Below are 17,105 nucleotides of genomic sequence, written 5' to 3' on the forward strand. Positions count from 1 at the left end.
GACCCACTACAGTTCGCATACCGTCCGATCAGGTCCACGGATGATGCGGTCTCCCAGGTTCTGCACACCGCTCTCTCTCATCTGGACAGCCAGGGGGGCTATGTGATGATGCTGTTCATTGATTTTAGTTCAGCTTTTAACACAATGGTCCCCAGCAGACTGGCTGAGAAGCTGCTGGAACTGGGGCTTAGCACCCCTCTGTGTGCCTGGGTCCTGGACTTTCTCACTGCCAGGCCCCAAGTGGTCAGGATGGGGGAACACACATCTAGCTCCCTCACTCTGAACATAGGATCCCCCCAGGGTTGCGTCCTTAGCCCCCTACTGTACTCCCTGTACACACATGATTGTGGGGCCAGGTTCAGCTCAAACTCCATCATCAAGTTTGCTGATGACACTGTGGTGGTGGGCCGCATCTCCGACAACGATGAGAAGGCCTACCGGGAGGAGGTGGCTGATCTGGCACTCTGGTGTCAGGACAATAGCCTCCTCTTGAATGTCACTGAAACTAAGGAGCTGATTGTGGACTTTAGAAGGGCTAAACATCCAAGGACGTACACGCCACTGGAGATAAATGGGTCTACTGTGGATAGGGTGAGCAGTTTTAAATACTTGGGAGTCCACATTACAGAGGATCTGACATGGGCAACGCACATTGCCGCACTGGTGGGTAAGGCAAAGCAGCGCCTTGACCACCTTAGACAGCTGAGGAAATTCAGAGTGTCTTTGGGGATCCTTCATTGCTTCTACTCTGGGGCTGTAGAGAGCATCCTGTCCGGCAACATTACAGTCTGGTTTGGGAACAGCTCTGCCCAGGACAGGATGGCCCTGCAGAGAGTAGTGCGTTCGGCAGAACGCACCATGGGAACTACACTCGTCCCCCTGCAGGACCCATACATCAGGAGGTGCAGATCCAGAGCAAGCAAGATCATGAGGGACCCCTGCCACCCCAGTAATGGACTATTCCAGATGCTACGGTCAGGCAAACGCCTCTGCTGTCACGCTGTGAAAAAGGAGAGGATGAGACGGAGTTTCTTCCCACAGGCCATCGGGACTGTTAACTTCTATATCTCCAGGGACTACATTTTGTCTTCTCTGTGTTAACTTATTAACTTTATTTATATGCTGTAACTGTAATTCTTTTTGGTGCACAATCCGCACGCATTGCCACTTTCATTTCACTCCACATCGTGTGTGTGTATGTGACAAATAAACTTGACTTGACTTGACTTGTATTAGACCTGAAATGTAAAGTCTGTTTCACTTGCAGATGCTGCCTGACCTGCTGAGTATTTGGGGCAATTCATGGTTTTATTCCACATTTTAAGCCATGCATGTGGTTTGGACCACAGGTGTGGTGACAGGTGACAAAAGTCACTTATTAAATCAGATTCCCGCTGTTTCTGCAAATTCTCAAAGATATAGCTGATCTGTGGTCGCACCGCGTCGCGTTGCTGCCATCTAGTGGCGGGACCAAGAAGTGACGCGGTTAACGCGTTGAAATGAACGGATCGACAGCTCTGATTCCACTTGCTGTTTATTTCTCTCTTCCCACATTTTCATTCCCCCTGGTTTTATTTCCGCGCTCACTGGGGTTTTTACGACGCGGAATTTGGGGATTAAATGGGAGCCGTTCAGCGCCGACCTGTTGTCCACCGGGTTTCTGCCCCACAGCCCCTGAGCCCCGCTCCTGACGCCGGTCCCGGGACCCGACCCTTTTACACACCCGGAGCGGAACCGGAGCAGATCCTCAGCCAGTTGTTTCCAAACCACGGCGGCTCGAAGAAAGGATAAAGTTTCTCGGTGAATTTATTCCCAGTGAAGGTGTGGAGATGGGACTTGGTGTCCGCGTCGTAAAATGAAACTGTCCCGGACTCGTAACTGAGATAAACTCCCACCCTCCCGGGGATGGGACGGGCGGGGAGACGGGATGGAGGGGAGGTGAGTGCATCAAACTCGTCACCCCCCCGCCTGATGCTCCAGACTCCAGTCTCCGGGGTCAGTGTGACCGGTCCCTTCCTCTCCACAGACTCTGCGGCGACTCCCAGACTCCAGCCCCGACTCCCCGCCACCTCCACCTCCCAATAATGTCTCCCCGATGTGAATCCCTCCGATCCCAGCACACACGCACTGACTGTAAACCTCTTCCCGGTGTCAGGGAGACTCCTCCAGGTCGGGGTCAGTCTCACCCTCTTCCGATCCTCAGACACCTCGAGCTGCGGATGCGCTGTTTCCACATCCAGGGTGACGGAGACTGGGGGGAGAAGCAGAGAATCAGAGAGTCCCCGGGGGTCGGGGGGAGACTCGGGCAGCGCGGCCCCGGGACCGGGGGAGAGGCCGCTCGGCCTCAGGCACAGGCGGGCGGACAACTGAAACCCTGCCGGGGTTTCACCCCGACCACAGCGGGATGGACAACAGACATCTCCCCCGGAGTTTTTATCCGGGGATGGAGAGGGGAATTTCGTGAGGTGGGGGAGGGTGGACGGGGAGGACGAGTGCGGAGAGTGAGGAGGATTGCGAGATTGCGGTGGGGATGGAGGAATGAAGTGGGTTATTCAGATATGAAGGCAGATCGGAGCAGGTGGATATTGAGGTTAGCAGTAATTTGAGGATGTTAAAGAGGAGGTAGAGGTGAGTGGTGGGGTCGTGATGATCACAGTGAATGAGGACAGACACGAGGGGCCAGATGACCTGCCCCGTTTCTTTGAGTGGAGGGTGAGACAGAGGGAGGGGTGGCTTGGACCATGGAAGGAAGCAGAAGTTGAATGAGGTTGGACAGAATGGGGGGAGACTTGTGGTTGTGGGGTCGTTGAAAGAGATTGGATTCACGGGCGGATTTGATGGGTGTGTACAACTAACACACTGATCTCATTGTGAACCAATATATGAACTTCACTGAGGGACTTGACAATGTTCCGCATGTAAGGCTGGTCCAGAAAGCAAGGGCAGGTGGGATCCAAGGCGAGCTGGTGAAATGGATCCACAATTGGCTGGGTGGTTGGAGGTAGAAGGTAGCGGTAGAAGGATGATTTTTCTGCTTGGAGGTCTGTGGCTGGTGGTGTGCAGCAGAGATCGGCGCTGCAACCTTTGCTGTTCATGTTATATGACCATGGCCTGGATGTGAATGTGGGAGGTGTGATTAGTATGTTTGTGGAGGATGCAAAAATTGTGGATAGTGGGAAAGTCTGCTGCAGGATGCAGGGTCATTTTCTAAACCTTATTCGCATGCAGAGAAATCAAATCACGAGAGTGCAGGTTTATTTTGAGAGGAAGGAATTTTAAAGTATATCTGAGATTTAGGTTTTACTAGATCAAGTGGACCCGTTGGGCCCAAACCTCTCCTGCGCTGCTGCAGCACCCACTCCTCCCCCCTCTCCCCCCCACTCCATCCCCCTCAACCCCCTTTATTTTCCCTCCTCCCCATTTCGCCCCCCCATCCCTCCCTCCCTTGGAGATAGATTTAAACTTTAATATGTGGATAACTTTAAAAATGTAACACCGATTTCATTGAAACTTCTTCCATTAGCACCAAAGGGACGATGGTGAGTAAGGTGGGCCTAAAATTGTTGCGCTATCATGTAACTTTTTGGCTGTAGTTCAGGAACAAACAAATAAACGAGAGGTTTAGCACATAGATTTACACTGAGAGTGGGTGATATCTGGAACATGCTACAGAACAGGGGGTGGAGTGAGATATAATCACTATATTGGAGGTACTTAAATAGGTGAGGTGCTGATGTAATATGGACAAATCGATTAGTATAGCTGGGAAAAGATGGTCATGGACACGATGGGCCGAAGGGCCAGACTCTGTAATGTACAACCATGGCTCTCAGCTCCAAGAGCACTAAATGACTGAGTCTCCACAGCCACCGGTGCAGGGTCGTTCCCAGTCTCTGCGTGCAGTAATGTCTCCTTATCTCTGTCCTACACGGTGCGGCCCACATTCTGAGAGAGTGCTCGCTCTCCAGACCCCTCTGACAGGGGAACCATCCTCCCTGCATCCAGCCCACTGAGCTCACTAGCCCACTAAGATCTCTGTGTTTCACTGAGATCTCCTCTAATACACCTGAACTCTCAAGTACACAGGCCTCTGCTCAATCTCACCCCACACGGCAAAATCATTCTCCCAGGCACAAGTATTGTTAATCTTTGCTGCATTTCCTCTGTGTCAAGTCTGTCAATTTATCGGTATGCAGGAGCATAGGGACACAAGAAAACAGGAGCAGGATTAGGATCCGCTCCTCAGGCTTGCCCCTCCATTCAATGTGATCATGGCTGATCTAAGCTGGCACCAATTCCTCTTCTGTGTGAGTTCCCCATAATCTTAAATTTTCGATCTACCAAACATTTATTTGTAGCCAAGTTGCACATATCCAACAACTCAGCTTTTTACCACCACCCCGAGCACAACATGCCAGATATTCACTGCCCTCTGGGAGATGCAACTTCTACACACCGCATGGGAGGCCACTCTGGAAGGTTGGGCCCCATGGAATCCGGGGTGAACTAGCCGATGGAATACAACATTACCTGAAGGTCACAGACAGAGGATGTTGGTAGAGGGTTGTTTTTCAGACTGGAGACAGAGTCCACTGTTGTTCCTTATTTATATACATGATTGGGTGTGTATGTAGGTTGCACGGTTAGTCAGTTTGCAGATGGAACTAAAATTGGTGACATTGTGGAGAGTGAAGAAGGTTACCTGAAAGTAAATGGGATCCCTGTGAACTGGGCCAATGGGCTCAGGAACGGCAGGTGGGATTTATTAGAAGGGGAGATGCAACGTGACCTGGGTGTCATGGTGCACGAGTCATTGAAAGCAAGCGTGCAGGTGCAGCAGGCAGTGAAGAAAGCGAATGGTATGTTGGCATTCATAGCAAGAGGATTTGAGTTTAGGAGCAGGGAGGTTCTACTGCAGTTGTACAGGGCCTTGGTGAGACCGCACCTGGAGTATTGTGTGCAGTTTTGGTCTCCTAATCTGAGGAAAGACGTTCTTGCCTTAGAGGGAGTACAGAGAAGGTTCACCAGATTGATCCCTGGGATGGCGGGACTTTCATATGAAGAAAGACTGGATAGACTGGGCTTGTACTCGCTGGAATTTAGAAGACTGAGGGGGGATCTTATAGAAACATATAAAATTCTTAAGGGGTTGGAGAGGCTAGATGCGGGAAGATTGATCCCGATGTTGGGGGAGTCCAGAACCAGGGGTCACAGCTTAAGGATAAGGGGGAAGTCTTTGAGGACCGAGATGAGAAAACATTTGCTGTCAAGAATACTAATCAAGAATCCAGCTATCTCTGCCTTAAAAATATCCACCGACTTGGCCTCCACAGCCTTCTGTGGCAATGAATTCCACAAATTCACCACCCTCTGATTAAAAGCATTTCCCGTCATCTCCTTTATAACGGAACATCCTTTAATTCTGAGGCTCTGACCTTTCGTCCCTTCCTGCCCAAACCACCCCATCCCCAGGCACATTCCCCTGCAACCGCAGGAGATGCAACACCTGTCCCTTTACCTCCCCCCCTCAACTCCATCCAATTTATCCCAAAGAGGAGGAAAGATTCCAAGGGGAGTAAGAGACACCCGTGGCTGACAAGGGAAGTCAAGGACAGCATAAAAATAAAAGAGCAGAAGTACAACAAAGCAAAGAAGAGTGGGAAGCCAGAGGATTGGGACTCTTTTAAAGAGCAACAGAAGATGACTAAGAAGGCAATACGTGGAGAAAAGATGAGGTACGAGGGTAAACTAGCCAATAATATAAAGGAGGATAGTAAAAGCTTTTTTAGGTATGTAAAGAGGAAAAAAATAGTCAAGGCAAATGTGGGTCCCTTGAAGACAGAAGCGGGAGAATTTATTATGGGAAACAAGGAAATGGCGGACGAGTTGAACTGGTACTTTGGATCTGTCTTCACTAAGGAAGGTACAAGCAATCTCCCAGATGTTCTAGTGGGCAGAGATCCTAGGGTGACGGAGGAACTGAAGGAAATCCACATTAGGCAGGAAATGGTGTTGGGTAGACTGATGGGACTGAAGGCTGATAAATCCCCAGGGCCTGATGGTCTGTATCCCAGAGAACTTAAGGAGGTGGCGCTAGAAATTGTGGACGCATTGGTGATCATTTTCCAATGTTCTATAGATCAGTTCCTGTGGATTGGAGGGTAGCTAATGTTGTCCCACTTTTTAAGAATGGAGGGAGAGAGAAAACGGGAAATTATAGACCAGTTAGTCTTACATCAGTGGTGGGGAAGATGCTGGAGTCAATTATAAAAGACGAAATTGCGGAGCATTTGGATTGTAGTAACAGGATTGTTCCGAGTCAGCATGGATTTACGAAGGGGAAATCATGCTTGACTAATCTTCTGGAATTCTTTGAGGATGTAACCAGGAAAATTGACAGGGGAGAGCTGGTGGATGTGGTGTACCTTGACTTTCAGAAAGCCTTTGACAAGGTTCCACATAGGAGATTAGTGGGCAAAATTAGAGCACATGGTATTGGAGGTGGGGTACTGACATGGATAGAAAATTGGTTGACAGACAGAAAGCAAAGAGTGGGGATAAGTGCGTCCCTTTCAGAATGGCAGGAGGTAACTTGTGGAGTACCGCAAGGCTCGGTGCTGGGACCGCAGCTATTTACAATATACATTAATGACTTGGAAGAAGGGATTAAAAATACCATTAGCAAATTTGCAGATGATACAAAGCTGGGTGGTAGTGTGAACTGTGAGGAAGATGCTATGAGGTTGCAGGGTGACTTGGACAGGTTGTGTGAAATGGCAGATGCATGGCAGATGCAGTTTAATGTGGATAAGTGTGAGGTTATCCACTTTGGTTGTAAGAATAGGAAGGCAGAGTATTATCTGAATGGTGTCAAGTTAGGAACAGGGGACGTACAACGAGATCTGGGTGTCCTAGTGCATCAGTCACTGAAAGGAAGCATGCAGGTACAGCAGGCAGTGAAGAAAGCCAATGGAATGTTGGCCTTCATAACAAGAGGAGTTGAGTATAGGAGCAAAGAGGTCCTTCTGCAGTTGTACAGTGCCCTAGTGACACCGCACCTGGAATACTGTGTACAGCTTTGGTCTCCAAATTTGAGGAAGGATATTCTTGCTATTGAGGGCGTGCAGCGTAGGTTTACTAGGTTAATTCCCGGAATGGTGGGACTTTCATATGTTGAAAGACTGGAGCGACTAGGCTTGTACAGACTGGAATTTAGAAGGATGAGAGGAGATCTTATCAAAACGTATAAGATTATTAAGGGGTTGGACACGTTAGAGGCAGGAAACATGTTCCCAATGTTGGGGGAGTCCAGAACACAGTTTAAGAATAAGCCATTTAGAACTGAGATGAGGAAAAACTTTTTCAGTCAGAGTTGTGAATCTGTGGAATTCTCTGCCTCAGAAGGCAGTGGAGGCCAATTCTCTGAATGCATTCAAGAGAGAGCTGGATAGAGCTGTTAAGGATAGCGGAGTCAGGGAGTATGGGGAGAAGGCAGGAACGGGGTACTGATTGAGAATGATCAGCCATGATCACATTGAATGGCGGTGCTGGCTCGAAGGGCCGAATGGCCTCCTCCTGCACCTATTGTCTATTGTCTTTAGATAGTTCCTCTGTCCCTCTCTTCCCCTCCCCCTTCCCAGTTCTCCCTCTGTCTTCCTGTCTCCACCTACATCCTTCCTTTGTCCCACCCGAAACGTCACCCTTTCCTTCTCTCCTGAGATGCTGCCTGACCTGCTGAGTTACTCCAGCATTTTTGTAAATAAATATCTAGTCCTAGACTCGCTCACTAATTGAAACATCCTCTCCACGTCCATTCTATCCAAACCTTTCACTATTCTGTATGAGATCCCCCCTCATTCCTCTAAGCAACAGCGAGTACAGACAGGCCCAATGCCGACAAACGCTCATCATAGGTTAATCTACTCATTCCTCAAAGAGCCTATTCAGACTGGGACATTTTTTCTTGGGGGCCTGTCAGAGTGACATTATAGATGTGTATAAGATGCACAGACAAGGTGATTAGCCGTAATACTTTACCCAAGGTCGGAGATTCTAAACCTCGAGCGCATCAGTTTAAGGTGAGAGTGGAAACAATAAAAAGGACCTGAGGAGCAGGTTTTTCAGTCAGTGGGTAGTGTAGATGTGGAACGATCTGACAGAGGAAGTGGTCGAGGCAGGTACAATTACAACAGTTCACAGAGAATTGGGTAGATACGTGGATAAGAAAGACTTGGAAGGATATGAGCCAGACTCAGGCAAGTGGGGCTAGCTTGGTTGGGCAACGTGGTTGGCATGGTCGAGTCGAGTCAAAGGGCCTGTTGCTGTGCTACAAAGCTCTCTGACTCTGTGATGCTTCCCAGCAGATGAGCTTGGTGGGAGATCAAATCTTCAATTTCCCTTCAGTTCAAAATAACATTAATCTTTGCATCTTAGCATTACTTAAAGATAGACCAATCAAAGGTAGACACAAAATGCTAGAGTAACTCAGCGGGACAGGGAGTGTAAGGGCTCACATTACGAATGTAGCCATGTGGGTTTTATTGCAGGGGTGTAAAAGGGGTGTGAAAGCTCCAGCTCAATTATGTTGCCAGGACATCCTGTTGTCAGCATGGAAGCGCGGTTTATGGCTAAGTGTATCCTTTGATATGGGCAACTGGCTTTAAGGCTTTGAAGGTTAACCATCCTTTGATTGTTAAGGGAAACATTTGGCCACAAAGACTGCTCTTTGGTCCTGGGAATACCGAGGACATGTAGGTCACACAGGACACGGAGGACATGGGGGTCCTAAAGGCCACATAAAGATTTATAGGACATTGTAAAACTTGCCATATAAGGTAGCAACGGAAATGTACTGGCACATGTATTACGGGTATAAAATGTGTGTAATTGTTAGCATTCGGAGAGAGAGACTACACTGGCTTCCTAAGCGTTTCTAAACGCTTCGGTTTCTAGACTCTCTCCCACCTGGGTGAGTAGAATAAAGAGGTAAAACGAATTCGGTTGTCTGCCTGTTTTTTCTAATAGGCCACGGACTACAACATTTGGCGTAGTCGGCAGGATCTCTTTGGCACCGTCACCCACGAACGACTAAGAGGCAGCGGTGACTGAAACACGTCCGAAGGGGACAGAGTGCACTTCTCGACCGTTGTTCGAGACCCCGAACGTTGACGTCTTTCAGACACTGAAGTCCCTCGTTTGGGGTTGATCTCGTGTTCAACTGAGATTCACAGACGAACCGATAAGGAAAAGGATAAGGATAAGGTTTCGGATTTGGAAGGTAAGGGGCGGTCACTCTTGTTGTCATTGTCTTGGTCTGGATGAAATTGATCGTTTGGTAATATTTATTGGTAGTATTTATTGGTAACATAATTTCTGATAATTGGCAATCAGACATATGGGAGTCGAGGGAGTGAAGTCGGAGGGAAAATGCAAGTAGTAGAGGGATATCAGTGTGTGATAGGTTGGGAATACCGAAAACATGCGATATTTTGCAAGCGGAATGTAAGGTGTATGATCTAAGACTTGACTGTGCTACCCGAGCTCGAGATGAATTTAAACCCGGTACCAAAGGGATATATCCCACACAGCAACAACAAAAGTCAGAATCCGAACCACTGGAGTCTACAGCGGCTTTATTAGGTAAACAGGAATCCGAGGGTGACGAGGAACCCTGGACGTGTCCGATCCCCACAGCCCCACAGGCCGAGCCACCGGCTGCGGTGGTGCCAGTCCCGGTTCTACCCTCCCGCCAGGATATTCGGGACTACCCCCCCAATTATGAGGCAGCATCAGGGAATATGGATAGGTCCCAGACAACCGTTGGTGAAAGGGTTAAGTTGCGCCACGAACAAGAATCCGCACAATCGGCGCTAGAGATTGAGGATACTGCCTACCCTCGCCTTTTTCAGTACACCTCATGCTGCCCAGCAGGCTGAATTATTTGCCCTCACACGGGCCTGCCACCTTTGCGTTGACCAACGTGCTAATATTTACACCGACTCACGATATGCTTTTGGGGTTGCACATGATTTTGGTACCCTGTGGCAGCACAAGGGCGTTTTGACTGCAGCAGGCACTCCTATTAAAATGACCTGTTTGTCCGAAATCTACTAGCGGGTTTAACACTCCCGAAAACCTTGGCTGTCATTAAATGAAATTCCCATACATCTGTCAAGGATCCCATTTCTTTCAGGAATGCATTGGCTGACACATTGGCACGCACAGAGGCCCTGACCCCTACCATTTTAGTTTCTTCAGGTGAACAACAGCAGTTTTCTGCAACTACCGCTATGCCCAGTGTTTCGGACCTCTGCCAGCTTCAGGGGGACGCCCCCGAGGCTGAGAGACACCAGTGGAGCCAGGATGGGTGTTCCCCTCGCGAATCTGACTCGCTTTGGGTTACTGCCTCTGGCAAAGTTTGTGTCCCTAACGCGCTTTTACCTGTTTTGTTGCATTATGTGCACTCTCTTACCTATGCTGGTAAGAGGGGAATGTTGGATGTAATAAATGCTACATGGTATCACCCCAAAATACATTGGGGTTTACAAATTGATTTTATTGAATTGCCACGTGTACATAGTTATAAGTATTGTTTAGTTATTGTTGATGTGTTTAGCCGATGGATTGAAGTGGTGCCAACGACTAATAATACAGCTACCACTTATTAAGGGAAATAGTACCACGGTTTGGATTGCCATGTACATTAAGCTCGGACAATGGACCCCATTTCACAGCTAAAGTTAATGAGGAAATGTGCAAACAGTTGAATATCCGCCAGCAATTCCACTGCGTACACCATCCACAGGCTGCAGGTATAGTGGAACGTGCAAATGGCACACTAAAAAATAAATTGGTCAAACTCCAAGAGGAGACTAAATTAAATTGTGTCCAAGTCCTGCCGATGGCATTATTCTCTATGCGTATAACCCCACACTCTACTACAGGTTTAAACCCAGCTGAGGTATTATACGGGAAACCACTCCGAACCCCTTGGGGGGCAGAGGGAAAGGGGTGCATCAACCTCCATGAACTGGATGAGCGTTTAATCGAATATATGAAATTATTAACCCAATCTTTATCAGTCTAGCATTCTCAGGTCCGAGACGCCCAGAAACCACGGGACAACATGAGGCTAAAATGGGATTGTGGATTATATTGACCCTCGGTAGTTAGATAGAAGGACGAACCTCGGATCTCCGGCGAACCAATCGTTTCCTCTCTTTATGTCAGACATATGCTACACAGGTAGAACGGTTTGCCTGTTGGGTGTGCGCCCCAGGTTTCAACACATGGAAAAAGCATGATGCCTCTTTACCCGGTCCCCTTCACTCCGAGTGAAGTCAGGTCTGCCCGGTTCTTTTTGAATCACTCAGAGCCCTGGCCCCAATAATTGGTGTACAGATTATGACAAACAATCAGATGACTGTGGATGTCAATGTTTTAATGGGTGGTCCTTGAGACCCTATCTTAATCAAACACAGGAGAATTGGCCCCGGATACAAGTTAATTCTCCTCATGACTCTCCAGAAACACCAATAAATACAACCTGTTTCTGTAGAATGGGATCTAGACCAAATGAAGTTGGTCTGTCTGTGGGATTCAGCACATGCACCCATATCAGTACTGCAGTTCCCCCAAGACCTTTTAATGGGATTTACTTAATCATATCATATCATATATATACAGCCGGAAACAGGCCTTTTCGGCCCTCCAAGTCCGTGCCGCCCAGCGATCCCCGTACATTAACACTATCCTACACCCTCTAGGGACAATTTTTACATTTACCCAGCCAATTAACCTACAAACCTGTACGTCTTTGGATATGTGGGAGCTGGGCATATTTCTGGTTACCAGGACTTTCGCCACAGTCTAAAGGATGAGGGGGGATCTTATTGAAACATATAAGATAATTAGGGGATTGGACACATTAGAGGCAGGAAACATGTTCCCAATGTTGGGGGAGTCCAGAACAAGGGGCCACAGTTTAAGAATAAGGGGTAGGCCATTTAGAACGGAGATGAGGAAGAACTTTTTCAGTCAGAGAGTGGTGAAGGTGTGGAATTCTCTGCCTCAGAAGGCAGTGGAGTCCAGTTCGTTGGATGCTTTCAAGAGAGAGCTGGATAGAGCTCTTAAGGATAGCGGAGTGAGGGGGTATGGGGAGAAGGCAGGAACGGGGTACTGATTGAGAGTGATCAGCCATGATCGCATTGAATGGCGGTGCTGGCTCGAAGGGCTGAATGGCCTACTCCTGCACCTATTGTCTATTGTCTATTGTATGATCAGGGATCTTATGAGACCTGGACAGGGTGCTGTTATCTAGCTTTTGTAATCCCACATTTACGAATTATAAATCATCCTCTACAACATCCAGAGTGGAGCTCTAAACGAGCAGTATCGGAGTTTGAGAGATTTTTGGTGGATAATATTCCCGAGATGGGGAACCGCTCGGGCGGGAACTGAAATTTGAAACTTAGCTGGTGCCCTGGAACAATTAGCAAATTGTACTGCTGATGGACTGTACGAGACTCAGGAACAAATAGGCCAGCTAACAACTGAAATGATGGCCCTGTGTCTTGTCGCTCTCCAGAATCGTATGGCCCTAGATTTCCTGCTAGCCGAGAAAGGGGGTACCTGTGCTATGATAGGGCAAGAATGTTGTACATTTGTACCAGATGTATCCTCTAATATTACCAATATCGCGGGGCATGTGAAGGAGGTTATAGAAAGAGTGTTTAGCGTTTGAGCCCTCTGAGCGGGCGCTGTGAACTGTTTATGTATGTGCTGTTATGTTTGTGTGCCATTGTATGTTTGTTCTTAGTACCTGAACTGATGTACAGCGCTTTGGTCAATGTGGGTTGTTTTTAAATGTGCTATACAAATAAAATTGACTTGGCTTGACTAGGAAAATAGGGGCAGATTTAGCCCAAGATCGAATTAATGCTTCAGGATGGGATTGGTTTGGTTTAGGATATTTGTGGGGACCGATTCTCCATTATGGCAGTATCATTGTGTTCATTGTTGTGATTCTGTTAATCTGTTATTGCTTCGGGAATTTATTATGGGGAACAAAGAAATGGCAGACGAGTTAAACCGTTACTTTGGATCTGTGTTCACTGAGGAAGATACACACAATCTCCCAAATGTTCTAGGGGCCGGAGAACCTAGGGTGATGGAGGAACTGAAGGAAATCCACATTAGGCAGGAAATGGTTTTGGGTTTTGGGTAGACTGATGGGACTGAAGGCTGATAAATCCCCAGGGCCTGATGGTCTGCATCCCAGGGTACTTAAGGAGGTGGCTCTAGAAATAGTGGAAGCATTGGAGATCATTTTTCAATGTTCTATAGATTCAGGATCAGTTCCTGTGGATTGGAGGATATCAAATGTTATCCCACTTTTTAAGAAAGGAGGGAGAGAGAAAACGGGTAATTATAGACCAGTTAGTCTGACATCAGCGGTGGGGAAGATGCTGGAGTCAATTATAAAAGACGAAATTGCTGAGCATTTGGATAGCGGTAACAGGATCATTCCGAGTCAGCATGGATTTACGAAGGGGAAATCATGCTTGACAAATCTACTGGAATTTTTTGAGGATGTAACTAGGAAAATTGACAGGGGAGAGTCGGTGGATGTGGTGTACCTCGACTTTCAGAAAGCCTTCGACAAGGTCCCACATAGGAGATTAGTGGGCAAAATTAGAGCACATGGTATTGGGGGTAGGGTACTGACATGGATAGAAAATTGGTTGACAGACAGAAAGCAAAGAGTGGGGATAAATGGGTCCCTTTCGGAATGGCAGGCAGTGACCAGTGGGGTACCGCAAGGTTCGGTGCTGGGACCCCAGCTATTTACGATATACATTAATGACTTAGATGAAGGGATTAAAAGTACCATTAGCAAATTTGCAGATGATACTAAGCTGGGGGGTAGTGTGAATTGTGAGGAAGATGCAATAAGGCTGCAGGGTGACTTGGACAGGTTGTGTGAGTAGGCGGATACATGGCAGATGCAGTTTAATGTAGATAAGTGTGAGGTTATTCACTTTGGAAGTAAGAATAGAAAGGCAGATTATTATCTGAATGGTGTCAAGTTAGGAAGAGGGGATGTTCAACGAGATCTGGGTGCCCTAGTGCATCAGTCACTGAAAGGAAGCATGCAGGTACAACAGGCAGTGAAGAAAGCCAATGGAATGTTGGCCTTCATAACAAGAGGAGTTGAGTATAGGAGCAAAGAGGTCCTTCTACAGGTGTACCGGGCCCTGGTGAGACCGCACCTGGAGTACTGTGTGCATTTTTGGTCTCCAAATTTGAGGAAGGATATTCTTGCTATTGAGGGCGTTCAGCGTAGGTTCACTAGGTTAATTCCCGGAATGGCGGGACTGTCGTATGTTGAAAGGCTGGAGCAATTAGGCTTGTATACACTGGAATTTAGAAGGATGAGGGGGATCTTATTGAAACATATAAGATAATTAGAGGATTGGACACATTAGAGGCAGGAAACATGTTCCCATGTTGGGGGAGTCCAGAACGAGGGGCCACAGTTTAAGAATAAGGGATAGGCCATTTAGAACGGAGATGAGGAAGAACTTTTTCAGTCAGAGAGTGGTGAAGGTGTGGAATTCTCTGCCTCAGAAGGCAGTGGAGGCCAGTTCGTTGGATGCTTTCAAGAGAGAGCTGGATAGAGCTCTTAAGGATAGCGGAGTGAGGGGGTATGGGGAGAAGGCAGGAACGGGGTACTGATTGAGAGTGATCAGCCATGATCGCATTGAATGGCGGTGCTGGCTCGAAGGGCTGAATGGCCTACTCCTGCGTCTATTGTCTATTGTCAATCGGCCACTTTAAAAGACTATAGCATAATTATAGCATAATTATAGTGATTATAGCATAATCAAAGAGGGGAATGTAAGGGCTCACATTACGAATGTAGCCATGTGGGTTTTATTGCAGGGGTGTAAAAGGGGTGTGAAAGCTCCAGCTCGATTATGTTGCCAGGACATCCTGTTGTCAGCATGGAAGCGCGGTTTATGGCTAAGTGTATCCTTTGATATGGGCAACTGGCTTTAAGGCTTCGAAGGTTAACCATCCTTTGATTATTAAGGGGAACATTTGGCCATAAAGACTGCTCTTTGGTCCTGGGAATACCGAGGACATGTAGGTCACACAGGACACGGAGGACATAGGGGTCCTAAAGGGCACATAAAGATTTATAGGACATTGTAAAACTTGCCATATAAGGTAGCAACGGAAATGTACTGGCACATGTATTACGGGTATAAAATGTGTGTAATTGTTAGCATTCGGGGAGAGAGACTACACTGGCTTCCTAAGCATTTCTAAACGCTTCGGTTTCTAGACTCTCTCCCACCTGGGTGAGTAGAATAAAGAGGTTAAACGAATTCGGTTGTCTGCCTGTTTTTTCTAATAGGCCACGGACTACAACAGGAGCAGCTCTGGAGAGAAGGAATGGGTGACGGACGTTTCAGGTCGAGACCCTTCTTCAGACTGAAGAAGGGTCCAGACCTGAAACATCACCCATTCCTTCTCGACTGAGATGCTGCCTGTCCCAGTGAGTCACTCCAACATTTTGTGTCTACTTTCCATTTAAACCTGCAACTGCAGTTCTTTCGTACACATCTTACTTCAAGATGTCAGAAACAAGAACAATGGAAAAGGTATAAGCTTTACCTTGCTTGAAGTCATCAGATGTTTCTTTAAATGTTGTGTTGAATGAAACAGGGCAATGAAACTTTTCAATCGGCAAGGCCTCCTCTACCACCGACAGTGGTTTGGCTTCATCACGAACCCTGCGAATATTTAACAGCCGGTTATCAACTGAGCATTAGAAATGTTTTGAGTTGTTCCACCAAAATGTACAATATTTCCATCAAGAGCATGTCCTACCTTCGCTTGCGACCAGCTTCCTCCTGAAAGAAATAAAACACAAATCTCAATTGACTGAGATAGACCGTCCTCATCCCGACAGCGGGAATTTCTTCACATTTCTACAACCCTCCGATAATTCCCATTTCCCAACTCTTATCGCCGCTGTCATGCAGATAGAAAGTGGACATTACCGTCGAGACGTAGAACGATGGGGAAAAGCACAAGGAATGTTCATGAGAATTATGCCATGACTGAGAGGATGGAGCTCAATGCAAAGACTAGGCAGGTCGTGGGATTTTATCTGAAGAATGATGAGATAGGATTTAAGTTTATCGGTGGATTTAAATGGGTGAGGATGAAATAATAGCTCTAATCGATGGGAGAGCAAAAATCAAAGCTGAAATGTAACGTCGACTTCAACAAATACCGAAAGGAATGCAGTCATAGAAACATAGAAACATAGAAAATAGGTGCAGGAGAAGGCCATTCGGCCCTTCGAGCCTGCACTGCCATTCAATATGATCATGGCTGATCATCCAGCTCAGTAACCTGTACCTGCCTTCTCTCCATACCCCCTGACCCCTTTAGCCACAAGGGCACATCTAACTCCCTCTTAAATATAGCCAATGAACTGGCCTCAACTACCTTCTGTGGCAGAGAATTCCACAGACTCACCACTCTCTGTGTGAAGAAATGTTTTCTCATCTCGGTCCTAAAAGACTTCCCCCTTATCCTTAAGCTGTGACCCCTGGTTCTGGACTTCCCGAACATCGGGAACAATCTTCCCGCATCTAGCCTCTCCAACACCTTAAGAATTTTATATGTTTCAATAAGATCCCCCCTCAGTCTTCTAAATTCCAGCGAGTATAAGCCTAGTCTATCCAGTCTTTCTTAATATGAATGTCCTGCCATCCCAGGGATCAATCTGGTGAACCTTCTCTGTACCCCCTCTAATGCTAGAATGTCTTTCCTCAGATTACGAGACCAAAACTGTACACAATACTCCAGGTGCAGTCTCACCAAGGCCCTGTACAACTGCAGCAGAGCCTCCCTGCTCCTATATACTCAAATCCTCTTGCTATGAATGCTAACATACCATTCACTTTCTTCACTGTCTGCTGCACCTGCACGCTTGCTTTCAATGACTGGCGCACCATGACACCCAGGTCACGTTGCATCTCCCCTTTTCCTAATTGGCCACCATTCAGGTAATACTCTGCTTTCCT

General features: G+C 47.3%; 1 protein-coding gene across 1 annotated transcript in view; it reads right to left on the reverse strand.

The window, feature by feature from the left end:
• Positions 1 to 1,622: 1,622 nt before the first annotated feature.
• Positions 1,623 to 17,105, reverse strand: part of LOC144603023 (zinc-binding protein A33-like) — a 157,409-nt gene continuing 141,926 nt past the window's right edge. Inside the window, exons 10-12 of the mRNA XM_078416150.1 lie at positions 15,898 to 15,920; positions 15,682 to 15,800; positions 1,623 to 2,251 (exon numbers count right to left, since the gene is read on the reverse strand). Coding sequence (XP_078272276.1) covers positions 1,716 to 2,251; positions 15,682 to 15,800; positions 15,898 to 15,920 — 678 coding nt within the window. The 3' untranslated portion in view covers positions 1,623 to 1,715. The remainder of the gene's footprint in view (positions 2,252 to 15,681; positions 15,801 to 15,897; positions 15,921 to 17,105) is intronic.

The sequence above is a fragment of the Rhinoraja longicauda genome, chromosome 19 (genome assembly GCF_053455715.1).
Source record: "Rhinoraja longicauda isolate Sanriku21f chromosome 19, sRhiLon1.1, whole genome shotgun sequence".
Classification (NCBI taxonomy): Eukaryota; Metazoa; Chordata; class Chondrichthyes; order Rajiformes; family Arhynchobatidae; genus Rhinoraja; species Rhinoraja longicauda.